General features: G+C 44.8%; 1 protein-coding gene and 1 non-coding gene across 3 annotated transcripts in view; both read right to left on the reverse strand.

Moving 5' to 3' along the window:
• Positions 1-338: 338 nt before the first annotated feature.
• Positions 339-522, reverse strand: LOC121823598 (U2 spliceosomal RNA). Its single transcript, XR_006065114.1, has one exon. It is a non-coding gene; the product is annotated as a U2 spliceosomal RNA (small nuclear RNA).
• Positions 523-10,964: 10,442 nt separating this feature from the next.
• The window catches only part of Mfhas1 (multifunctional ROCO family signaling regulator 1), a 102,768-nt gene continuing 87,513 nt past the window's right edge, over positions 10,965-26,219 (reverse strand). Inside the window, exons 2-4 of one of the 2 annotated variants that reach the window (XR_001577439.3) lie at positions 26,032-26,158; positions 18,580-18,689; positions 10,965-13,627 (exon numbers count right to left, since the gene is read on the reverse strand). Coding sequence is in view for 1 of the 2 variants with exons in the window: in XM_006973960.4 (XP_006974022.1) it covers positions 13,594-13,627; positions 26,032-26,158 (161 nt within the window). In the remaining variant the exon portion in view is untranslated. The remainder of the gene's footprint in view (positions 13,628-18,579; positions 18,690-26,031; positions 26,159-26,219) is intronic. The other variant, XM_006973960.4, reaches the window with a different exon arrangement.

Here is a 26,219-nt window from a genome sequence, read left to right on the forward strand (position 1 = left end):
ATGTGGCTGTTAGAGTAGGTGTGGCTTTGTTGGAGGAAGTCTGTCACTGTGGGGGTGGGCTTTAAGATCTCCTATGCTCAGGCTACAACCAGTGTGGAAATGGACTGCTTCTGCTGTGTGCGAATCAAGATGTAGAATTCTCAGCTCCTTCTCCAGCACCATGTCTGCCTGCATGCCACCCACCATAATGATAATGCACTAAACTTCTGAACTGTAACATAGCCCCAACTCAATGTTTTCCTTTATAAGAATTGTCGTGGTCATGGTGTCTCTTCACAGCAATAGAAACCCTAACTAAGACATCCACTGATACATATATTGGTTTTTAAAGTCTGCTGAGAGGCTGCACCATTCCTGGAGGCTCTGGAGTATCAGGTGAATGTGTGGAATGAATTGAGCAATTTCACCATTCTGTACCCCAGAGTCATTTAATATATTGTGCTCAGACTGAGGATGTACCTGACCTTAAATCAATAACAGCAGATATTACATTTGATCTTAGCCAAGGGGCTGAGATGTGATAGGAACTCATTTCAAATTAAGCTGCCTGTGTATTAGTGATAAACTTAGTTTGGTCAAATATACTTGTATGTGTTGTTGAATTCTGTTTTCTAGTCACATCTAAATTCTTTGGGAATTTTGAGTTAGAGATCTATGAAGATACAATGTTATTGCATATATGTTATGGTATATGGTGTACATATATGATATATATATATATATGTGTGCATGTATGTGTGTGTGTGTGTGTGTGTGTGTGTGAGAGAGAGAGAGAGAGAGAGAGAGAGAGAGAGAGAGAGAGAGAGAGAGATCTTCTCTAAAGCAAAAAATGAAAACTCTGAACCAACCTTTCTGTCTTGGTGCTGACTCTAAAAAAAATGCTATGACCTACCCTTTTCTGATAGCAGGTTGTAAAACCCTCCCCATTCCAAAGGAGAAGCAACCTAGACAGCACAAAATTGAGCACAAAATTTCTCTTCTTTGATTCAGTTATTTGAAAGACAGGTCAAGAATGCTGAAGAGGACAGGATTTTCTGGGTTCCTTCACCCAAGCTGTTGATGTTGGGTTATACAATGATTCCTACACAATGAAGTCTTCATAGAAGCCCCAAAAGAAAGAACAGGGTTTGGTAGGTTTCAAGCTAGCTAAATCCACGAAGGTTCTAGAAAGGTGAGACTCTCGGAGAACACATAGAAGCTCAGTCCCCATTCCCCTGTGTCGCTCCACCTGCATCCTTTGTAGGATTCTTTTTTTTTTTTTTTTTTTTTTCGAGACAGGGTTTCTCTGTGTAGCTTTGTGCCTTTCCTGGGACTCACTTGGTAGCCCAGGCTGGCCTCGAACTCACAGAGATCCGCCTGGCTCTGCCTCCCGAGTGCTGGGATTAAAGGCGTGCGCCACCACCGCCCGGCCCTTTGTAGGATTCTTTAAAAAAAAAAAAAAAATCAATAAATTGGGACCAGAGAGATGGCTCAGTAGTTAAGAACACATAGTGCTCTAGCAGAGGACCTAAGTTTAGTTCCCAACGCTCATGTTGTTTAGCTCACAATTGCATATAACTCCAGCTCCAGGGGCATACTGGGTAGTTTTACAACAACTTGACACAAGCTAGAGTCATCAGAGAGGAGGAGCCTCAGTTGAGAAAATGCCTCCATAAGATTGGGCTGTAGGGAATTTTCGTATTTAGTGGTTGATGAGGGAGGACCCAGACCATTGTGGGTGGTGCTATCTCTGGGTTGCTGGTCCTGGGTTCTATAAGACAACAGGCTGAGCAAGCTATGAGAAGCAAGCCAGTAAGCAGCACCCTTATATGGCCTCTGCACCAGCTCCTGCCTTTAGGTTCCAGTCCCTTTTGAGCTCCTGTTCTGGCTTCCTTTGATGATGAACTGTGGTGTGAGAACACAAGCTGAATAAAACCTTTCCTCCCCAAGTTGAGCTGGCCATGATGCTTCATCACAGTAACAGTAAACTTATTAAGAAAAGGGAGATCCTACACCTCTGGCCATGGACACCCACATACACGTGCATAAACACACACACACTAAAATAATAATAGCAAATGAAAAATTGGTTTTTTGTTTGTTTGTTTTTTCGAGACAGGGTTTCTCTGTGTAGTTTTGGTGCCCGTCTTGGATCTTGCTCTGTAGACTAGGCTGGCCTCAAACTTACAGAGATCCACCTGGCTCTGCCTCCCAAGTGTTGGGATTAAAGGCATGCACCACCCACCACCACCACCGACTGAATTTTTTTTTCTTTTTTCTTTTTCTTTTTCTTTTTTTTTTTTTTGGTTTTTCAAGACAAGGTTTCTCTGTGTAGCTTTGTACCTTTCCTGGAACTCACTCTGTAGACCAGGCTGGCCTCGAACTCACAAAGATCCATCTGGCTCTGCCTCCCGAGTGCTGGAATTAAAGGTGTGCACCACCACCACCCAGCTGAAAATATTTTTAAAAGGAAAACAATCTCTGTGTGTTTTCCTAAGCATGGGAGGCATCAATAAATTAGTTGATCTCTGAGTGCTAGTGAAACTGAGTGTGACAGATTCTCGATCTCAGTCAGCAAAAAACCAAAACAAGTATGGCTAAGGAACAAAAGGCAGAGAAAGCTGTGTCCCCTGCAGCAATAATGCGACTATGGAAGTCATTTCTAAAGCAACATCTTTCCTTGAACTAAAGAACCATGGGGTTATTAATCATGTAGCCTATTCATATTCATGGAGAGGAGCGATTTACTAGTGGGCACCCTTCTGAGCATGCTCAGTTTAAGGTCTAATTTAAGAAGGAGAGATAAACATATTTATAGGCACACTTAACTCAAGGTCATGGAATATGTGTTTGACTATATAAAAGGTTCCTATGAATATGTGCATATATAAAAGTAACTTAAATAGTTCTCATACGATAGGGGAGGCAGTGCCCAACTAGACACCATATGCTATGAAATACAAACCACCAGTACCAGAAATGGGTTACATCTTGTTGAGTCATTGGCCGAAGGGATCCCATGAAAACCCCCAAACATCACAGGCTATTGTCGATGCTACTGGTTGCTCTTTACACCCTGATGGTAAGACCAAGTCATTGCTGTGATGTAAGTCATTATGGGCTGGTGCTCAACCAGAGGCTTCTCCCCTACTCACTAGCATTCACAGTGCTTGAGGGTATTATACATGCTAACAGAGAAGAAAAGTTATCATCAGTCTTACCCAGCTACATACCACTGAAACTACAGAAGTGTCCCACCTGTAAGGTAGACCCACTGATGAAATCGTGGCACCAACATTATGGGAGTAACCAATCACTTTTTAAAACTGGATTTACAACTGGCTCCATGAAATGGAACCCATATCCAACACTGTTAATGAGACCAAGAACCTCAGACTAGATAGGTCATGAGCCCTAGGAGAAAACCCATTATTCTGCTAAGTGAACATAGCAATAAAATGCTCCTAATGACATACTGCTAGACCCATAGATCAGTGCTGTGTTCAGAGAAGCCTTTCCTTGTAGTAGATGGTGATTTACACAGAGGCCCACAACTGACAATGTACAGGGAGTGAGAAACTTTGAAGTCCTCAGCCCTAAATGAGATGTCTTCATCACAGCCCTCCTCTCAAGGCTCAGGATCTTATGCAGAAGAAATTATGGAAAGATTCTTAGTGCCAGAGGTGACGGAAGACTCCAAGGAAACAGGGTCTTCCAGACTCAGCAGTGCTGATGCACATATGTACTCATAGAGGTTGTGGTGGCATGCACACAACCTGTACAAGTTCAAGCCAGACAAATATCCAGCACAGAGAAGAGGAAGTGGGTACAGAGTCCCACCCCTAACCAAATATATACTTATAATTGATGGCTGCTGGAAGTGGGGGAATTAGTTTTCTTCAATGGAGTGATACTGTGTATATCAACCATATTCCTAGGAAGGTCTCATGCTCAGGACTTAGCCAACTCAAAGCCGATCCTATGGTTTTGTATATGTGTGCCTTTTATATTTTTTTTTTGTTTTCATTTTTTTAATAGAGAGCATGGATAGGGAATGGAGGAATGATCTGGGAGAAGCTGGGAGAAGGGAACAAATATGATCAAAATATATTCTCTAAAAAATTTTTAAAGGCTACAATGATGGACAGGAATGTCATTGGGCATGCTCAGCTCATGTCATAAAATTTTAACTGTAGATAAAGGAAAGGACAATTCGACAGACCATTGGTAGAGGAGTTTGCTCTCGAAGGTGCTAACACTGGGAACCCTAACTTATAGCTTGTGATCAGAAGCTCAGGGAAAACTACCTGGGGCTTATGATGGCATTTGAGATGGTGGCAGATTTGGAAACTGAGTCCTAATCTGTGGGGTTTGGTGATGGCCAGGTAAAGTGGAGGAAGTGAGTTAAATGGGGTGATACCCAGTAGATAATCTGCAGAAACCATTGCCTGCCTCTTGGTGGGAGGAATGATCCATGGTAGTTTGAGAACATGGAAATCTCTGTTGATCTCAGTGGAATGAGAAGAAAAGAGAAATATGCTCTGTGAGGTTTTTTTTGTTTGTTTTATTGTTGTTGTTGTTGTTTTCCAAAATAGCAGTTTGAAAGAAACTGCGGGTTGTAATAGTTTGAATTTCTATTCCTGTGACAAAAACACCATGACTAAAGAAACGGGGAGGAAAGGGTTTATTTGGCTCACACTTCCATTTTGCTGTTCATCACAGAATGAAATCAGGACAGGAACTCCAGCAGGAACCTGGAGGCAGGAGTTGATGTAGAATCCATGGAGGGGAGCTGCTTACTGGCTTGCTCTTCATGGCTTGCTCAGCCTGCTTTCTTATAGACCTTGGACTACCAGTTTAGGAATAGCACCACCCACAATGGGCTTTACCCTTCCCCATCAATCATTAATTAGGAAAATGCCTAACAGCCCAATCTAATGGAGGCATGTTCGCAGTGGAGTTGTCTTCCTTTCAGACAACTCTAGCTTGTGCCAAGTTGGCATAAACTAGGCAGCATATAGTTCTTTTAATGTTTGGTAGATATTATTGTGAAGCTACCTGCCCAAGTCTTTTCTCTGGATAAAAATTAAAAATCATTAAATTAATCTATTTGTTACCAGTTCTTATCCCCAAACTGGGTCCTTTTCCCTCTCTCAGAGTGACGAAAGCAATACAATCAGCACCAATGGAACATTCTAGAAGACTTTTATTCTTGGTCTAAAGTAGGAGAAATGAGAGACAAAGTCACAAGTCAATTCCCAAACCTTCCAGAATCCAGTTATAAATGGGGTGGGAGCATGTAGTTATGGAGCTTAGAACTAAGAGACAGGCATGAAAAAGGATGTCGCAGTATTTCTCAAATGCTATCAACACTGATTATTCTTTTTTTTTAAAGATTTATTTATTTATTACATATACAGTGTTCTGTCTGCACGTGTCTGTGCAGGCCAGAAGAGGGCGCCAGATCTCACTACAGATGGTTGTGAGCCACCATATGGGTGCTGGGAATTGAACTCAGGACCTCTGGAAGAACAGCCAGTGTTCTTAACCTCTGAGCCATTTCTCCAGCCCCCAACACTGATTATTCTTATCAATATTTAGTACATGGACCCTTCAGTATACTGGGGAAGAGTTCCAGGGTTCTCCTTGCATATCAAATGCTTCAGCATGCTAACTTATACGTATAAGCTTTATGTAAAACACTTAGTGCTTGCATATAACCTGCCTACCTCCTCCCACATGCTTGAAATCTCCTCGAGATTACCCACACCTGGTTAAAACCTGCTCTACAAACAGCTGTTACACTGCATTGTTCAGACAATAATGATGAGAAATGTGTCTAAGCATGCTCACTATACCCGATTTTCTTACAGGCTTCACTGTTGAACCCATGGGTGCTAGGGAGGAGACCTAACCTACATTTTCCAGAACAAATGTTTCTCCAGATGCCCTATGTCTTTAGGAAAATTCCCGAAGATTCTAAGTGCCTGTTTTTGCTTTTTCTTTGAAAACAGGTTTTCCTTGTCACCCTAATGTGCTGGCAAGAATTTCCTTTGCCATCTGGGACGTCCAGCTCAACTGTTCGTGGGAAGGGCACAAGCCAATGCACTGTCAATTCCTAGGGCATCACACAGTCTGGGAACACACAGAGGCACAAATGTCTGTACCCACATATTCACAGCGGCCTGTGTACAGCTTCATTTCATCCTGTGATTCCTCAAGCATAAGATAAATCCAAGTAATTTGTTCTGTTCCACCTCACAAAACCAGTTAGTAAATTTTTTCACATCTAATGAGTCTATGGGGTGAGTTCAGTTTTTCAGTCTCACTTTAGCAAAGCTCTCAGAGAAATGGTATATACTTTGAATGTCTTCCTTAAAAAAAATGTTAGTTTTCACAGATCAAATAAATGTCTCCCATTTTCAGAATTACAATATCTTTGACTATGTGAAAACAGCATTTAAAGATGCTTAACTCACCTTAAAATTTGAATTTAGGAAAGTAATTTTACAATATACTGCTAGAAACATTCTTCTGATGAATGTTGGCAATCTTAAGCTGCGAGAACTATCTCTAAAAGCTTTTGGAGTCCCTTAGACCTAAGGAGACAAAGGACCTGGATTTTCTGTGAGCTGTGCTAACCCAGGACAAATTCCTTAGACCAGTGGTCCCCTCCTCTGCTCTTCCATTATCCACATGAGCACACAGCAGCTTCACAGCTTTGGAAATCATTCACATTTTCCCTATACCTGTGTGTTCCTTGCACTCATTCACATAACTTTCTCTTTCTAATTTATCCTAAAGTGCTTCAGTCCAGTGGTAGAACACTTGCCTAGCAGGTATGAGGACCGAGGTTCAATCCTTGGCACCAACATAGAGTATATTTTTAGATGCACTCTTTTTAAGCAAAAACTGTTTTATCATTAGTGCAAATAGCTAATTGGCCAATATACAGGAAACAAAAACTTGTCGAAAATTCTAGTTAGAGACTGTGAAAGCTTTTGCAGTAGAGGTGTATTTCCGATGAGGTAACAGAGAACAATAGAGGGGACTAATAGTCAGTGTCCTTGATTTCTATTTATAGTCATAAGTACATATAGCATCTCATTTAATAATCCTAATAACTATATGACATAGACTGTAGTAGAATATTATTTTAAGGCATGTTACCTTTGTTTATGTTGTATTTATTTAACTCTGTGAAGCTGTGTTACTGTACCTGTGTAAAACACCTGATGGTCTAATAAAGAGCTGAACGGCCAATAGCAAGGCAGGCAGCTAGGAAAGGATAGGTGGGGTTGGCAGGCAGAGAAAATATACAGAAGGAGAAATCTGGGAAAAGGCGATCTGGGAGCTAGAGAAGGAGAAGGACTCCAGGGGTCAGCCACCCAACTACACAGCGAGCCACGGAGTAAGAGTAAGATTTATAGAAGTGAGAGAACGGGAAAAGTCCAGAGGCAAAAGGGAGACAGGATAATTTAAAATTAAGGAAAGCTGGCTAGATACTAAGTCAAGCTAAGGCCAGGCACTCATAAGTAATAATAAGCCTCCGTGTGTGATTTATTTGGGAGATGGTTGGCGGCCCCCCAAAAAAAAGAGTAAAAAAAAAATAGACAGTTCCCTTTGTTTTTTTATACAGGGAAACTGAGGCACATCAGGATGGATGGCAGAGACAGGGCTGAGGGGCAGCCTGGTGGCCAACTTCTTCACAGCCCCATTTCTTTCACTCACACATAGAAAACAAAGAAGTGATTACATTCAAACCCGCCCAGGTTATCCCTGAATCTGCTACACTTTAGAAACACTTGTCTGGGCAATATGTGAAGATTAATTTTGTCTGCTTGATCAGATTCAGAATCAACTAAGAGACACACCTCTGGTGGGGTCTGTGAGGCCACTTTCAGGAGGGATTCACTGAGGGAAGGCACCCCCCCACCCCCCTCCACAGTGGGTACCTTCCTTCAGCATTGCTGATGCCAAGAGGTTCCAAAGAAAAGCTGGGCCACCGTGAAGGGACCGGTCCGCAGACCCAAAGCTGCAGGATTTCCACAGCATAGGGCAGAGCAGGAAAACCAAGAGGAGTCCCAGTGAGGGCCCAGCATCCATAGTGTAGCAGAAACCAGAGGCCTCGAACCAAACCAAGGACACTTTGCAATGAACACTTGTAAGTAAAGATATATGGATAAAAGGGTTTACTGTGTGACTCACTGCGTCATACTACAGCTTCCATGACTTTCCCCTTCTCTTTTTTCTTTTTTCTCTTAAATTTTATTTTATTTTATTGGGGGATGATGCAAGGGCAGAGGGCAGATTCAAAGGGACCGGGGAAATGAATGGGATGGAGATGCATGATGTGAAAGACACAAAGAATAAATAAAAAGAAAGGAAAAATAGCTGTGCCACTTACTTGCCTGTCGCGGCTTCATCCTGGTGAGTGTGTTTACCCTTCACTGACACCATAATCTGGAGTCTTCCACCTTCTGAATATGAACCAGAGACCAGCCGTTCTCCAGGAATCCAGCCTTCAGCACCAGAGTGGGACTGTGAATGCACCTAACTTTGTGGACTACTCAGCTACCAGATTTTCTGTCTCTCTAGTGTGCAGACATTTGGACTACCTAGACCCTACTGTGTAGGTCAATCTAATAAACGCCCTTTCTAACTCATTCTTTATACTAATTTCATTCCCCCTAGAGATCGTTGATTGATACAGGCCATGTCCACACACCGTTTTAGAAGACTTCCTTCCACACTCAAAAGCAGGCATATTCTGCCTGTAAAGACTGATGCTTTGTAATAGTGTCTAGAAGGTTCTTAGAGGCCAGCAGCAAATATTCATTTGCTTTAACACAACATTTCTTAAAGTGCCTGGATTTTGGAGCCCATTGGGGAGCATGTGTTAGCAATGAGGAGATTAGACATTCCAAGGACCAGTTTGGGAAACACCCACTTAGGTTCTAAGGGATCTAGCAGGCCTGAGTATGGTAAACACGGCTCTGGCGGGCCTTGCCCTTCTCCCCCATTCCCTCTGCCTTGCTAAAAAACAGTTAGATTACATTCCTAAAGCCAGCCACTTCCTCCTCCTGAGGCTGACCACCAAGGTGCAACTATCAAAGTATTGAAGTCCAGCAATCAGAAGTCCCCTTTGGCTACTGCAAATAATCTGTCCAATCAAAATTAAACACCTTATCCTAATATGTGGTTTCTCTTTTCCCCTTTTATAAACTGCCATTTGCCTATGGGCCACCTCTGTTTCCTCCCTTTCCAGAGGCGGTCCTTTGTCCCTCCTGAGCAAATACCCCCCTCTTTTCTCCTGTTCCTTTTCCCTTCTCTTTCTTCCCTGTCTCCTGTCTTTGTCCCTTATTCCCAGCCCTCTGTCCCTCTGGGGCAAATAAATCTTTGGGCTAAGAACTTGGTCTTGGGGCATTCTCTGCCAATTCCAGGCTTTTCAGGTCCAGTGTTTAGAAAGATCTTCATTTCGCTCAAAACTTGCTTGTATAGAAGAGCAAAAGATATTTCTTTCCCGAGTTGACAAATAGTTAAATGGGGTTCTGTTACCAGGTGCTGTTTCTCATGCTGTCTAAGCCAGATGAGTTCATTTGCCTTTTAAACCCCCACCTCCACCCCACCCCGGCCACATACACACACAGCCCCTTCCCACACAGCCCAACAGCAGGTTCCCTCATTGCCTACCATACTGGGTGACATCCCTGGGTCACATAAGCAGTCATGGGGTAAGGTACCCTGGGCACTGGGATTCAGCAGACCTTCTTGTCTCCTTGCATGCGGTAGGTAGGATGGCTTCGGAGTTCTGTGAAGTTGGTACCTACTTCAGAAAGCTCTCACTGAGATAGGGGAAACAGCGCCTGGAGGGACCCGTAACTGTGAGGTCTAATGCATTTCTCATCATCACGTCACCACTGACAGCTACTTTGCTGTGTGACCTGCTGAGCAAGCTTCAAGAACTCCAAGTGTCTTGATAAAAGCCAGGCGCAAGTTGCTGACATATGTTCAAACTCTGCTCTCGGAGCAGAAGCAGGCCGGCAGCAGGAGGGATGGGTGTCAGAACTTACCTGGGCTCAGCTGTCAAGGCGAGCCATCTCACCGGAGCGCGGCCCTTGTTTCACCTCAGGTAGTTTCAAATATTTCCCTCTGGGGGGATATTTGAACCAGGGTACCCAATAGCCTCGCCTTCCTTTCCAGAGCTTTTTAGGCAATCTCAGAGCTTTTTTTTTCAGCATTCTGCTCTGAGCAGGTCCTGTTCCTGTGTCCCAGGTCCTCTGTGCGGGGGGGGGGGGGGGGGGGGGGGGGGGGACGACGACGACACGACTTGTCTGAGTTTTCATGAATTTTTCTTTCCGTATCTTTTAAAACAAATGAGCAAACAGAGGAACAATGCTCTTGGATAGGCCCTAAGGGACCTGTAATGTCAGCCTTCCAGAGTGTTCCCAGACAGTATTTACAAGCTATGGCAGAGTTCCTGTGATGAGCCTTAAAAAGGGAGCCTGGGGGATGGGAACTTTCTAACCAATCACAAGTCCATGAGCTCCAGTTTAGAAGCACGTGGGTTCACTGCAAAGAGTCTGACTTGATGGGCAGACGATGCTGGGCCTGGGATGTGTCTGAGTGGCAGAGCACCAAGCCTGCCCACCTGAGATTGATCCCTGGGACCTAGATGGTAGATGGAGTGAACCAACTCTCCAAAGTTCGCCTTTCATGTCCACACGTGTGCTGTGGCACGCACATTCCCACACACACACTCCCAAATAAATAAAGTAAATGGAATGAGAAAAAGAAATTAAAAGAGCGGCTCTTTCATTTTCTTTTTCCTTTGGGGCTTCGAGCCCCGAACAGATGAAAACAGCCAGCCCTACTTTCCCTGGCTCAAGTTTGAGCTAAAAATAGAAAACTGTTACTCCTTTAAATTGATAACATTGAAACCAAAACCAATCCAACCCAGAAATAATCAAACTCTGGAGCTGCCATGGCTTAAACATTTCATTGTATTTTTATTGATTTTTTTTTTTTTTTAATTTCTGCCCTGTTAGGACAATGAACCGGGAAACCACAATTACAATTCACAGACTGCAGCATGAAAAACACACACTCCATTGGAATCACATCAAGCCTTTCCTCTTTATTCATTCGAAAGAGTCCAGGACATATGTCAAATATGAGCACTGTCTTTTTTTTTTTTTTTTTTCCTTTCCTTGGAAGGGGAAAACATTTATTCTGGCATCACTTTTACAATCTCAGGAAGTGGTTTGGATACCACCATAGTTGCAGGAATAGAAACCATAACAAACTTGGAGAGCATTTGACAGGCAAGGGGCTCCTTGGGTAGATCGATGCCTCTTGTGCTTAGTGGACGGCCCCTCAGCTGCTGGCCGCTGAGTCTTCCCAGGTGTTGAAACGAGGAAACAGAATTTCCTACGCAGACACTGAAATTCCTCTTGAGCGGAGTGGCTCTTGTATCTCCAAGCCTCCCCCCACACTGAGGCAAATTCTCATCCTTTGCTGGAGCTTTTTCAGGCCCATGACCCTCTGAGCATGTGGACCCTGGCCACAACACACGTGACAACCAAGGCTCCCTCCTCTACGCTGCTTCTCTAGGGTTCAGATGACAATACAAAACATCACTTGTCAAAATGTAGCAGATATTCAGAACATGGGCATCTGTGTTTATGAAAATAGCAACCATTTGCAGGGTGTGTTCCCCAAGGAGCCTTATTTTTATTTAACATGGCCCTCTGGGGAGTAAGCCCAAAGTCATACACAACATTATAAGACTGGTCAAAGTTTCTTGATTGACAGTGTCAGAATTGGCTGGTGCCAATTAAAAAACAAAACAAACAAAAAAACCTATGGCCCAAATAATTCAGTGGTCCAAAAAGCAACAAAACGTTAACCCTTCGGTTTATACTTGCACACACATACACACACATGAGAACTATGACAGAAAAAAAAAAAGATCAAATTCTGATCGATCCTGCGACTGTGTTCTAAAAGGAAATCTCCAACTGGACTTGTCATAGTTAAGTATTCAAAACACAAAAAAATGAGGATTCCCACTCAATTCTGATTTCTAAAAAAAATCATGGTCGTGGAATGGGCTGGGGGGGGGTGGCGGGGGCAGGGAAGTCAACAGAACAGATTCCACATAAATTGATGAGTAATTTCTCACGGTGTAGCCGCCTGCTTGCATTTCTCTTTAAGATTCGTGGTGACTGCGTGTGCTGTGGCATTCTAAGAGTCAATACTTCATAAACAAGCGAAAGAGTAGGACCAGCTGACTCACTTTACTTATGGGGAACAGTTAGTTTTACACGCTTCCTGTCAACACACGGAGGAGGCAGACGTAAACAGAATCCTTTACGTTCTGCAGAGAATGTGTTACTACGACAGCATATGCCGTTTGGCCCCAACTAGGAGGACACTAGAGAGCGATTTTGGGGGTTTGTTTTTAAGTGTTTACCTCCCGGAGATTTCAAAACAAGGGTTTTACTAGATCTTGGCAGCAGATGTCTTCCAAGTGGCTCTGAATGAATCAACAGCCCATGAGGCACGGAGTTCCGTGAAAGCACGCTCCTACCTGCAGGTCCACGGGCAGATGTGGAAGCTCACATGGGGTTCTGCTAAATCATGCCCACTGTTCCAGGGGGGAAAGGGGTGCATAACAGAATCACTGCAAGGTTGAGAACTGACCTCAGATTGTTCCAAGACTCAGGTTTTCACAGATTCTTCACCTCATTTGGCCCCGAGGAAGGCCTCCCTCTGCTCCAGCTGTGGCGATGCATAGGGAGAGAGAACTAACCATTCTACCATCATGTCCAGTGACTGACAGGCAGGGGGTGTAAGGAAAGGATGGGAGGGGCTCTGTCTCAATGGGCTGCACGTTCCTGGTGATTATCAGAGTTCTAGGAACCAACACTGAATCCCTCCATGGACTAACAGGAAGAGGTTAGCTCTCCCTTCCCTTTTTCAGTTGAGAAGGCGGGTTAGCTCTAAGGGACGACGGAAGAACAAAAGGTCTAACACTAAAAGAAGACACCAGCCCCACCTTGGCACGGTTCTCATGCAGAATATTGCACCCAGTGTTAACCGATGCTAGAAGCGTCAAACTGTATAAATTTAAATGTATTTGCATATTATAAAAATAAAGATTAACATATACATATTTTACACGCGTGACGGAACAGCAATGAACATCAGTCGATCCCTCCTTCACATTGAACAAGAACTGAAATCTGAGTGCGCTAGACGCTGCCACCTGGACTGGAACTATGGCTTATGTGGACACGGAAAACAAAATCCCTGAGAAGCCATTCGACATTTTTTTTTTTTTTTTTTTTTTAGCTTTTCTTCAAGTAGCTCTCTCCTTGGAGGATCACAGTTTCTGAGGTTCAGGTTGTGAAACGTTTGCTCCAATGTTCGCTCCCATCTTCCCAGCCCCCTCCAACCCCCCACCGAGGGTCCTCTGCAAGCACCTGGTGCATGGTCTCACCCTGGGCCCCAAAGGCGCTTGGGAGCATGGCAGGCTTCACCAGGGGCAAAAGATGTCCCAGTCAGTGCCCATGCTCTGTTGACTCCATGGAAATCCCACAGCCACGAATGTCACTGGTTTCTGTGCTTTTCACCAACGTTCTTCCTAGATGGGACGAGAAGACAAAGTCACATAGGAGAACAGCAGTCTCAATCATGAGGAAAGAGAGGGATGACATTAAGGAGTCTGCACAGATGTCCATGTCTATTTCTATAATTCTCTATGACCAGGCCAAGCAAGGAGTCCACTTAGCAGTTAGATTAGGCGATGCTATGCATAGGTCCGACATAAATGGGGACCGGCACTCATGGCTATGACCACTTACCTGGCTGGATGAGCTTTACAGATGAACTAGCTTCGTAATGAGCAAACACAGACTCTAAACACAGCCTCACTTCCTCAGTAAACACACACGGACACATAAATAACGCCTGCCTCCCCCTCCCCCACCCAGGTGCCGCCCCAGGCTCAGAAATGCATGCCTCAACCGGAGTGTGGTTGTCTACCACCACTAAGCATGCTTTTATTTGGAGTGTTACAAGCACGGGTGTCAGCCCAAATCCAGGGTGTCTGAGCACGGGATGAAAACATTCTCAGCCAACTGAACAGCGGCATTTGATCGGAACGACAGGGCGGGAAGGTCAGATGTCTGCGGCTTTCATTCTGGCTTTCTACCAGGCTGTGCAATGGATTTTCTAAGTGTTCCGATGATAAGGGCATACCAAGACAAAGAAGGAACGGACCGGGCTGTGGTCTGCTCGCCCACTCTGTCTCTCTCAATGCTACTTTATTTCACGAGGCTGTCCACCTAATATGCCCGTCTACTCTTTAGAAGAATAATCTCAATCATCTTCATATCAATATCACCCAAACCAGAAGCCTTTTGTTTATTTCTCACATACTAGGGGTGCACTTTTCCTTGTAGTACATCGCTGCTCAGTTTCTCAATATTTTACCAATCCCACCAGGCCCTGGGGTGAGATGCCCATGGGTGACGGTATAGCTACACTTTGTTCAATGCAAGCAAGACTCCTACGCGTGCTTGATGGGTAAACGAGATGTTGGCTATTTGGGACCCTGAAGAGTTTCACATTTCTTTGGCACTCACTCATAAGAAAACGTATGCAAACCTAGTAATATAATAAACTCCTGGCAGGGAAGGTTTTGAAACTGTCTCAAATTCCAGTAAGACTATGATACACCTAACTGTAAGAGGATGGCCATGTAGAAACACATGTCTCACTCGGGCAGTGAACGGAGCGGTGTGGCTGCCAGCTCTCGGTTCATGGGGCAGTAACTATTTTTCCCTCAGTCAATAGAATGAACTTCCAGAAATGCAGACAGTTGTGTCTGCTGTCTGCTCCCCTGAGCCACATGCAAGTCTGAGAAACCCAAGATCACCTAACCAAGGCTGCTCCAGGGAACATTCCTCGTTAGCACATGCAGCATTTCCCACACTGTGATGGTTCATGTTCACTGTCAACTTGGCAGAATCTGGAATCAACAGAGAGAAGGGCCTGGAGGAGACTATCTTGATTACATTAACTGAGGGGGCAAGACCCCACCCACTGTGGGTGGGACCATTCCCTGGCTGGGATTCTGGTCAGTGTAAGTAGAGAACAGAACAGCACTCACTGCCTTTCTCTTTCTCTCTCTCTCTCTCTCTCTCTCTCTCTCTCTCTCTCTCTCTCTCTCTCTCTCTTTCCTTCCTTTCTTTCATTCTTTCTTTTTTTTGGTTTGGTTTTTTGAGACAGGGTTTCTCCATGTAGCTCTGGCTGTCCTCAAACTAACTCTATAGACCAGGCTGCCCTCGAACTCAGATTCTCCTGCATCTGCCTCTGTGAGAGACCCACTCCCACTTTTTCCCCAGGATTCTCTTGAGGGGAGAGGGATGAGAAATATTTAGATATAAAGATAGAGGGGAGAGAAGAGAGACAGATAGCTTCGGGAGGGCCTGGATCAACATCCACCGGCCCCTTCTGTCTCTTCTAAAGGGCTTTTTATAGGAATGCCAAGGGGTGGAGCAAAGACCTCCCCCTAGCACAGCCTGGCCAAGCTTTCTGCTTCTTGACTGTGGATGCTACCATCTGCTTTGAGATCTTGCCGCATTCACTTCCCCTCCGTGATGAACTGGATCTTGAACCATGAGTCACAACAAACCCTTTCTCCCTTATTAAGCTGCTGTGGTCAGGGCACATCACACACAGTATCACAGCAATGAGAAAAGAAACCAGGACACCGCGATCACACATTTCATCCACCAAATCTCCAGCCTTCTCTATCTTACTGCTTTCCCATCTCCACGAGCCACTCCAGCCCTTCAAGGTCCACCCCAAATGACACTTCCTGGACCTTGACCCGATTTTTCCTACTATTCTCAGTGCTACTCATAACCTGTCGTCAAATTTCTATTTCAATCCCGCATGCCTTTGTCTGGCGACTTCTTTGATTCCCACTCTGTGATTCTTGAGGGCGGGTCACTTCCCCGACACTTGCTGCAATGCCCACGAGTGTGCAAATACTCGACAAAGCTACACAAAGAATAAGAGAGGAGAAAGGCCACAGACAAAAAGTTGTCAAGGTACTGTGAGCACCTTCCTATGGCAGCCTAGCATTAAAGGGCATAAAAACAAAGAGGAAGTGTGCCGGACAAAACAACTGATCAAGAGTTAGAAATGCTGGGAATGGCTTCCCTGGAAAGATTCCCGGCTTGGACAGACAGGCACAAAACTCTACCATCACCCGGGACAGAAATGGAGAAATGGAGCATCCTGAGGGAAGAAGGGAGTGGATTCAGTTCTCTACCATGAAGCCCACAGGTCATTCAAGGGGCTGCCAGAGAGGATGCTGGTGCATGAGGCGAGCAACTGAGAAGGCTCTATACTGGGACTTAGATCTAGATTCTTCCCAGGTTGGAGCGCCTGCCTCAACTCTGGATACAAAGAGAAATGATGTCTCGAAATATTTAGCTGTCTAGGCTGACAGTGAAGCCCTAGTGTGTATAACTCGTAGCTTTCATTTTCTGTGTTTTGAGCTTTGTGTAGAGGGCATCGATCCTGGTGGGACTGGTCCCGCTGGAGGAATCTCTTTCCTAGAGACCATCATGAACTTTTGCCCGCCAGTGCGTCTTCCACACCCAGACTAGCCAGGTCATAACTCAGATCCCACCCACTTCCTTCATTGGCTTTCGCACCCTGGCTCACTGTCCTGCCCTAATCCCTCCAGAACCTGACAACAGACAACTAGCAATGGCCTCTGTATCCACCCAGTCAGTCCTACACTTACAGGCCAGCCTTGCCTGGGAAATCAAGGCTGTTGCCCATAGTTGCTCCTGCCTCTGTCCCACCAGCAAGCCCAGGCTTCCCTCGTGTGGCTGCCCGCTTCTCTACAGTGTTAGCTGTCTGCTGGTCTGCTGGCCTCATTTTCCTTCCGAGGGGGAACACACTGTGTTTTAAAATAGGCACAGAAACGAGAGTATCGGCACTGTGGAAACAGCACTAAGGACGTGGACGGTGAGGCGAAAGGCATGCCTGTGTTCTCGGTGGCTGGGGTTGGGGGGACACCATCGGGTGGGAACGCAGTGTTCTCTGCCTTACAGGATTACTGAATGGATCGATGTGTCGGGGACCTTTCCTCTGAGGGGTTTTGTCTAGGTGTTATGGGTGTGAGTGGCTACAATATGAAAGACAGCTCAGCACACCAACACCTCCTTCTTATGAGAATGGGGTTGGCACTGAGGACACCTAGAAACAAGTTTTCATTTATTCTCCCTTGGCAATGGCGAAGGGAAGCCAATATTCTCGCTTACCTACCCAGCACACACATCAGCCTTCTACTGGCAGACCCTTTCATTAATAAGTGTCTAGATAAGCCAGTGGGCAGATTTTACCATAGTACCCACACTGTAGAAACATTTTGTTTATAGTTTTTACTGTCTAGGCCATCCAGTGTACACATATGTTCCCAGTAGAAACAACAAGCAGGTATATTTATTGAGCACACATTTGCTCTATGAAATTATATTAAATGCTGTGTTTGAAATTGCCTCTCATGAGACAATCTCATGAAATAAGTACCTTCGCAATCTACATTTTTACAGATGTAACATCACAGTTCTAACAAACAGCAAAGACTCAGGAGCCAGGCTGGGCGATCCATGTCGGTAATCCAAGCACTCAGGAAGCAGAGGCAGGAAGATGGCAAGGTACAGACTAGTCTGGACTACATACATAGCAAGACTGTCTAAAAACAGAAAGAAAGAAAGAAAGAAAGAAAGAAAGAAAGAAAGAAAGAAAGAAAGAAAGAAAGAAAGAAAGGAAGGAAGGAAGGAAGGAAGGAAGGAAGGAAGGAAGGAAGGAAGGAAGGAAGGAAGGAAGGAAGAAAGGAAGAAAGAAAGAAAAAAGAAAGAAAGAAAGAGGGGATGGAGGGAGGGAGGGGGAGGGAGGGAGGGAGAGAAAGAGAGAGAGGGAGAAAGAAAGAAAGAAAGAAAGAAAGAAAGAAAGAAAGAAAGAAAGAAAGAAAGAAAGAAAGAAAGAAAGAAAGGGAGAAAGGGAGAAAGGAAGAAAGGAAGAGAAAGGGAGGGAGGGAGGAAGGGAGGGAGGGAGAAAGAAAAGAGAGACAAGAGAGAGAGAAAGAAAGAGGGAAGAAGGGAGGTTGGTTCAAGCTAGTACAGTGGAATCCTAGAGCTCAAACAACCCTGAGAAAATAAACATTGTTTTCACAAAGTTACATGAGGTATTAACCAACTTGCCTTCTTTCTGATGTTATAGTCTGTACAATAAGGTAAATTAAAAAAAAAAAACACACATTTTTTTTTTTCCAACGTGGATCTAAGATTACTGACTCATCATACTATTGTAAGTTAAGTGAAGAATCGGGCATTTTGATGTTTCTCTATCCCAAGCATGAGTGACTCTACACCAACAAAGTGTAGAGTGTCTCGAGCTTTCTGTCCTATGGACGCTCTTCACTCCCATCCCACCCCGTCCCCTTTGTAAGTTCTCCAGGTTTTCAGGGCCAGACCCATTCAAGAGACTCTGTGGTTCCCAGAGACTTACCCTTAAAACTTGGTGCTCCTAAAGTCACAGATTGGGTACAGTAAAAATGGTAGCAGATGGAAAGGAGCACCATCCTTTCCACTTAATTGTCCAAGAAAGTATGGAGATACCTAAGCAGAGAGGGGAGAATTCCAGGATCAATGTGGCTGATGGGGGACGGCAGGATTCAAGAAACACAATTCCTCCCAGCCGGTAAAGGCAGCCGGGCAATGGGCTAGTCCCTCCTTGCCAAGGACAAAATAAATAAATCAAACTGATGGAGAGCCTCCAGACAGGCAGCCTCTACACTTAACTGTAAATACCAGAACCCCAACCCCCACTCTATTTTAAAATTTTGTAGTTAATGAATATGGTCCATTGTGATAACACCAAATTCAGATCATTCCATTTCCCCTTAAAATATGTTTTCAAATCCATATTAACTAGTCCAGAGAGACTTTGAAATTTTTGCCTAATTATTTGGTAAGATAAAAGCCACAGTCTTCGCCCTACTTTTATATATAAAAGGGTATGTCAGTGGGTCTTAAATATCTTTATGTCATAACAATGTCACTGCAGAATTTCCTGCATGAAACAATAACTGTACTTTTTAGAATACTTAGAATAGCAAAAGAAACTGGTATCGAGTAGGGTTCTTGCTAGGATATGAGCTTTCCTGCACACAAGCAATCATCAAGGTTTTTCAAAACAACAACAAAAATAAGAGTTTTGAAATGTATATCTCATCTCTGCCTTCTATTGTTAGTACATTCTGGGAAGTGTAAATGCGATGCTCAACATTTTTGTTAATTCTATTAACACGCCATCTGCCAAAGTCAGAACTAACTTCTTTATTCTCCATGAATTTCCACCTCTTCCCAGGTCATGGAGCACACAGACACAATAGCACCACAAGAGAAATGTCAACTATTAAGAAATAAAAATTAGGCGGTCCTACATCCTGCATGTTCCAGGGTCAGCCCACTAAAGGAACCACACGAAAGAACATGGGCAGCATGCCAGTATGCTGAGAGCTAAAGTGTTTGTTTGTTTGTTTGTTTGTTTGTTTGTTGGCTAGCCTGTTGACTTTTTTCTGATCATCACAAGAGAATCAGTAGCCAAGTTGGGGTTAGCAGTCAGTTTATAACAGCACACACAGTTTAGTTAGTAGAGGAGGCATTGGTCAGAATTTCTTTGGAAAGAAAAAGAAACAGTTTTCAGGTGCAGGACACCTGAAAATGAAGTGTGGTTGGCCCTCTGCCATTTGCCCAAGAAAGTAACACGCCCGCAGACTAGAACATTAAGAGTCTCAACCAGAAGAGAGACTGTACAGAACTAGAGATTCACAAACAAAAATGTAAACGATTCTGGAATGCTGACCAGCTCAGCTTGATCTTGTGCAGGTAACCACAGTAGTTGTGAGTGTGTGAGTGCAGCGACCCTCTCTTGTTCAGAAGGTAAGAACTAACACTCTCTCTTCTCTCTCTCTCTCTCTCTCTCTCTCTCTCTCTCTCTCTCTCCCTCCCTCCCTCCCTCCCTCCCTCCCTCCCTCCCTCCCTCCCTCCCTCCCTCCCTCCCTCCCTCGTTTTGCTCTGGTTCTCCCCTACCTCTGGCCCTAAGGTCCCTAAGCATTGAGGGGAGAAGCGTGATATAGAAGTCCCATTTTTGTTTTGTTTTGTTTTTTAAAGATTTATTTATTTATTATGTATACAGTATTCTGCCTGCATGTGTCCCTGCAGGCCAGAAGAGGGCACCAGATCTCATTACAGATGGTTGTGAGCCACCATGTGGTTGCTGGGAATTGAACTCAGGACCTCTGGGAGAGCAGTCGGTGCTCTTAACCACTGAGCCATCTCTCCAGCCCAGAAGTCCCATTTGTAACAGAGCACTCAGCAGACATTCATTCTCTGCACCTTGACCAGATGTGAGTTTCTGCATTAACTGTCATCTACTGCATTGAGATATTTCTCTGATGAGGTCTGAGAGCTGTACCACTCTACAGGTATAGAAATACGAATTTTGAGTGCAGCTTGCTACTATGTCCAGTTACAAAACAATAGTAGTATTATTTATTATGTTCAGTGAGCTCCCAAACCATGGGTTCCTGGCCAGATTTATAGTGCCAGGCATGTGTTTCTTCCTGTGGAGCGGGCCTTAAATCTAATCAGGAAAGAGCTGGTTACCCCCTAAACAGTCATGCTTCTATTGCATCCAAGAACCTATTCTGCCATGCTCATTGCTAATTGTAACTCACAGAGTCAGTCTATTGGTGGGTAAGACTGTTGATGACTTCTCTCCTACATAGCACCTTTTGGTACTGTGAAAGCTGACCAGCAGGAAGAGGCTTCCTGATTAGTACCAACTTGATCTTTCCACATCCTATGATCAAAGCATACGGTATTTTCAATAACAGAGTCCTCACATCAAGTTCAGGTAAGTAACCAAGAGCAGATGGCAACAGCCTGCATTGTTTCGGGGTATCACCAAGACACTTCAACCCACAACTCAAGGGGAGGTACCCTTCATCTGGCACTGGGCTTTTCCTCGGGCATCCTATGGCTTCTGGGAAGAACACTATCCCTTGTGTAGGGTAAATTCACAACGCCCACCTCTAGCTGAGGAGCTGCTGACAGCTGATGGCTTCTGGGGGAGAGTCAGTTGTCTTTAAGGGTGTGGTCCTATCAGATGGCCTCCAAACCTGTGATTACATGGGCAGCACAAAGTGGGCTTGTGGGCTTAGTGGATTACTTAAAACAAACAAGAGGGTGTAAAGTTGGAGGGGTTGGGGGATGGATCTGGGCATAAAACAACTAGGGGGAGGAGTGGGGGGGTATGAAGGTATATGTCCATATGAAATTATCAAAAGTTAATAAAGATATTGTTTAAGGCATTAAAAAAAAATCAGCCGTGTCTGCTCTCTGTACTGTTTGCACTGAGAGTCCAGTCAGCCTCCTTCCGCCTTTCCATCCTGAGACTGAGCATCCTCAGCACCAACCGACTGCAGATTGGAAACACTGGTACATGAAGCCGGTGTGTCTGTACTGGTCATTCACCTTTCTTGTCATTATCCTCTAAATGATATGATGTAACAACTACAGTACTTCTAATAAGTAACAAAGTAACAAAGATATGCAGAAAGTGCATACACATTTTATGTCATTTTATTTAATTAATGAGCTCATTTTCCCCCCTAAGACCAGGTCTTACTCTGTAGCGCAGGCTGGTCTAGAACTCAACATCCTCCGGATTATCAGGATTAGAGGCGAGCACCATAGGCCCAGCTTGTGCCATTTTATACAAGGACTTGAGTATCTTCTGATTCTGGTGTGGAAGAGAGGTGGGGCTTTATTACACTCCCCAAGTGGTTATCAACTCCTCACGCCCACGGTGCAGCGTGCTTGGATGCTGAACTGTCAAGAGGCTCCAGCTAGGAAGTTCTGAAGGATGCTCCTCACCTCCCTCCAAACCACTCTGCCTCTCCTTCATCACCCAGGAAACAAGGGGCGGCATGTGACACATGGCACAAGTCACATCATTCCATCTGGACCGAACTGTGCCAGTCACAAAGGATTTACGAAAACTTACTTCAAAACTTAAGAATTTACTTAATGCCGACACATCAGCCAGCAGAACCATTCTGGAAAACAACACTAAAAACATTGGCTGCACAAATGAGGTGCCACACTAGATTAGACACCGTCATGGCAATTAGCCCTGGATTTCTTCTGAGGGTGATCAAGATACTTTAAAATAAGACATTGGCAAGGAGTGGAGAAGGCACACCACTTAAAATACACCAGGAACCATCAACCACTGTGTAAATTAGACATCGACAGAGCTTTAGGACATAATCCATGCTGAGGAAGTTCTTCTTGTTGTTGTTGTTTATTTGTTTTGTTTTATTTTGTTTCTGAGAATGTCTGCTGTCAGATGCATGGTCATCCCCTGATGTGACCACAATTATGATCCCATGATTGTAAAGGTGTCCTTCACAATCATACTCCCAAAGTGCAGAAATAACTCATATTTGAATAGCTTAGCCAAGTGCACAAGACGCCTCCAGGTACCTGTTTCTCCCCTGGAGCAAGAAGGGCAGGAGTGGGTGGAAATAGCAGTTCATCCATTCCCCAAACCTTCTCAATGGAATGCTTGGAGAGGCCTCAACCACCCACCGCCAAGACAAGTCACAGCTATAAGTCACATGGAGAATGAGCCCTCAACAAGGACCGACTATGAGCCCTCAATCCAAAACCTACTATTTATTCCTTACTTTCCACTTCTCTCTTTCATAGGGGAAAAATGTCTGGAAATTTTTGTTGTTTTTTATTTTTAATTGTGTGTGTGGGGAGTGTGGGAGTGGGTGGGGGTGTGGGTACGAGTTCAGGTATAAAGGCTAGGGAAGTCCCCGGAGCTGGAGTTACAAGCTGTCGCGAGCCGTCCCATATGGGTGCTGGGAATCAATCTTGGATCGTCTCCAAGAGCGGATGGCACTCTTACTGCAGTGGCACTCAGATGCAGAGTCATCTCTCTCCACACACTCACACTCCGCTTTTGTTGTTTTTAAAATTCTATACTCGGGATTTGCTTTAAGTGAGAAATAGAAAAGTTCGGGGGCTCATAATGTAATACTAAATAACGACCATTGATTCTCCCTTGTTTATAAAGTCTACTGTATCACTATTTCACATATGGCTAAAGGCAGTCCATTAAATGTCAAGTCTCTGATAACCTGAGGAGAGAGGAAACCGGCAAATAATGGGTTGCAGAGACCTTTCTTTTTCAAAGCATTCAAAGATGGAGGTCAAGGACAGAGAGCAGGGTTTATTCTGGTACTCGGGACTGGTTAGCACCTGGTGCCCCAACACAATAATGAACATCCTTCCTGGGACTCTTGATCCTTTCTTGACACGAACAGTGAACCGAATATCATCCTAGCCAAGAGGGAAGGGGGACAGGAGTGGCCGGCAACACCATGGCAGGTACCAGGGTCTCCTTTGGAGTTGACTTTCTAAAGGTCCAGCGGGGAAAGTGAAGGACTCCTGGCTGAGAGGCCATGCTTAGAGGGGCAGGGGAATCAAGGAGATAAAGTCTAACACGCATACTTGAGAACCAGCCCCGTGACTTCAGTGTCTCTTCAAAGATGCACACCTCACTACTTTCTCCGGACATTCTGATGCATGTGACTGCTAACCACAGTCTCGTCTTGCCCAACTGCCTACATTTTATAGACTGTTATAAGGGTAGAGACCACTTTGCAGTGAGCTACTTAGGTTAGCTGCCCAGAGTTGGACACGCTGTCAGTCATCATGCTCCAGACCTTCCAGTGGGCCGGGTAGGGCCTACAAGTTTGCTTTTGCTTCATGCTCATGGCTATGGGTGGTGGGTGCTTCAAGGCATTGGCTTCAGATTGCATCACACAGGCACAGGCTCTTATCCACACAGTCACGAGAGTGGACATGTCTCCTTGTCTCAATAATAATAATAATAATAATAATAATAATAATAATAATAATAAAATAGTCTTGCCAAAGATGCAAAGCTTTCATAGTTAGGGACCAGTCCTCCATCTAGAGCTGAGAATTACATTGCCAATACATTATTTGCTATATCAACAGGGGTTCAGTCCCCAGTGGTCCCTCCCTCCAGCAACGAGAGAGGCCTAAGCCAATGGCCATTCTGATGATGCCCAAATTTAAAGCTGGTGGTTCATTTAGATTCAACAAACTGTCGAGGAGAGGCTGATAATATGTTTTCTTTTTTTCCCCCAGGCTGGTAAATGGGGTCTTTCTGTGGCAGCATATGAAGCCGCCCATGGGACTGGCCTGATAACTCTGGCTCTATGCCACCAGGGTGTCTGGCATAAGCCGATATTTAACTCCTGGGTCTATCTTGTCTATTAAACAGCACGGACCATGTGAAGACAAGAGATTAGTGTCTCTGGTGGCACAGGGACACTTATATCGGTACAAAGTGTACTGTGTCCTGAATCCCCCGCTGCCTCTCTAACACCCCATTAGCCCCACCCCAGAGGATCTGAAAGGCGGGGCACAGTAGGCACAGACTCCAAGAAACTGCAAGGCGGGCAAATGCCTGGGTTGTGATATGTTCAGGGCAGGGGAGACTCAAGTTAATGAGGGCTCCTTGTGTGGTTCCACTGTGATACCGGAGAAGCCCCTCAAAACCTCCGTTCCTGAGCGTCACCTCTCAGGCATGGATGATGCTGGCTGCATTCTAGATAAAAGGTGCCAGAGAGGTCTTTCCCTCAGGTGCTTGCGACTAGTTTCCAGCACAGCTCTGTTAGAGAGGCTTTGCCTAATGAGCCGCCCAGTTTAGAGGAAATGGATGGAGGCTTTTGCCTTCTACTTTAGATGTACTGCAACAACATGGAGACCTGGCTGTGGAGGAAGTATACCACAGGACGACAGCCGCCCTTGCCTGGATGACACTCCTACCACAGAACTCTGGCATGTGACCAGACAGCAAGTTCCTGGTGAAGAAAGCCTGGTTTTGTCCTCCTCCCTACAGTGACTGGATGACAGAGGTCACAGATCTCCCATGTGAACTTTCCAATGCCTTATAAAACCTTGCCCATTGTGTGTGTGTGCATAGGGAGGGGAGGCACACAATCTGGCCAGCAAACCAAAATGATGCATGATGATGGCCACCTGGCTGGTAAGTGACTGGCGCTATCACCAAGACAACGAGCTTCAATCCAGGAAGGTCTGTGGTTGCTGATTTACCAACTTATAGTCATTTCATCTCAGTTTAAAAGCAGCCCCTTTGGTTTCTAGTATGACAAAAACATACAAGTAAAATCTTGGAGCCAACAGAATGTGTAGCTGTATGTATGCTGTAGATATGCAGCATATATTCTGAGTGACTATTTATTTGCAAGCATGCATTCCCCGTCAGTCCATCTGGGGAGAAGGTTGTAGCCAGCCCACAGTCTTTGCTTTTCTGGGACCCATTAGAGAAAGAGAGACCCCTGCAAAATCAGATCATTATAGATTTTCTGCAGGCTTTTCTGATTTAATGGCCCCTTGCTGTTCTTTGAAGTGAAACCCACTTAATTCTGCAATGACAGTTAAGAACTCTCACTTGGGACAAGGATGGTGGACCCTAACAGCCTTTCAACAGAGCTCTGAATTAATGCTATTGGGGTGGCATATTTTTTTTTGGCTGTACATATCAGAAAACAGACAAAAAAAAAAAACAATGAACTCTACGTGCATTTTAAATGAGTAAACTGTGTGGTTTATGAATTATACATCTGAGAAGCTTTTAAAAAACTGTTGGCTTCATCAGCAAAGTAAACTGTCACACACAAAGGCAGGAAAAATAAGTTTCTATTTTGCTGCTTGAGATGCGTCTGCCCTCGGGACTTTTCAAGGTGGAACTTGGCTTTGGGCTATCACAACTATAAAGCCAGAGTCAGCAGCAAGGTGTAGGGCCCGGTGGGACTTGGGAACTCACTTGGAACAGGGGCTGATCACAGTCGGTGTAGGTGGGTAAACCAAGGCCACATTCACTCGCTCGCTGCCATTCTTGGGGCAGATAATCTCTGCCACCCCTTCTGGCCTGGGCTGGCTCAGCAACTCCCCTGCAAAGAAGAGAGAGAAAACCCATCAGGAAACAGGTCCAAAAGAGTGGGGCTTGTTTAC

This window comes from Peromyscus maniculatus, chromosome 17 (assembly GCF_049852395.1).
Source record: "Peromyscus maniculatus bairdii isolate BWxNUB_F1_BW_parent chromosome 17, HU_Pman_BW_mat_3.1, whole genome shotgun sequence".
Lineage (NCBI taxonomy): Eukaryota > Metazoa > Chordata > Mammalia > Rodentia > Cricetidae > Peromyscus > Peromyscus maniculatus.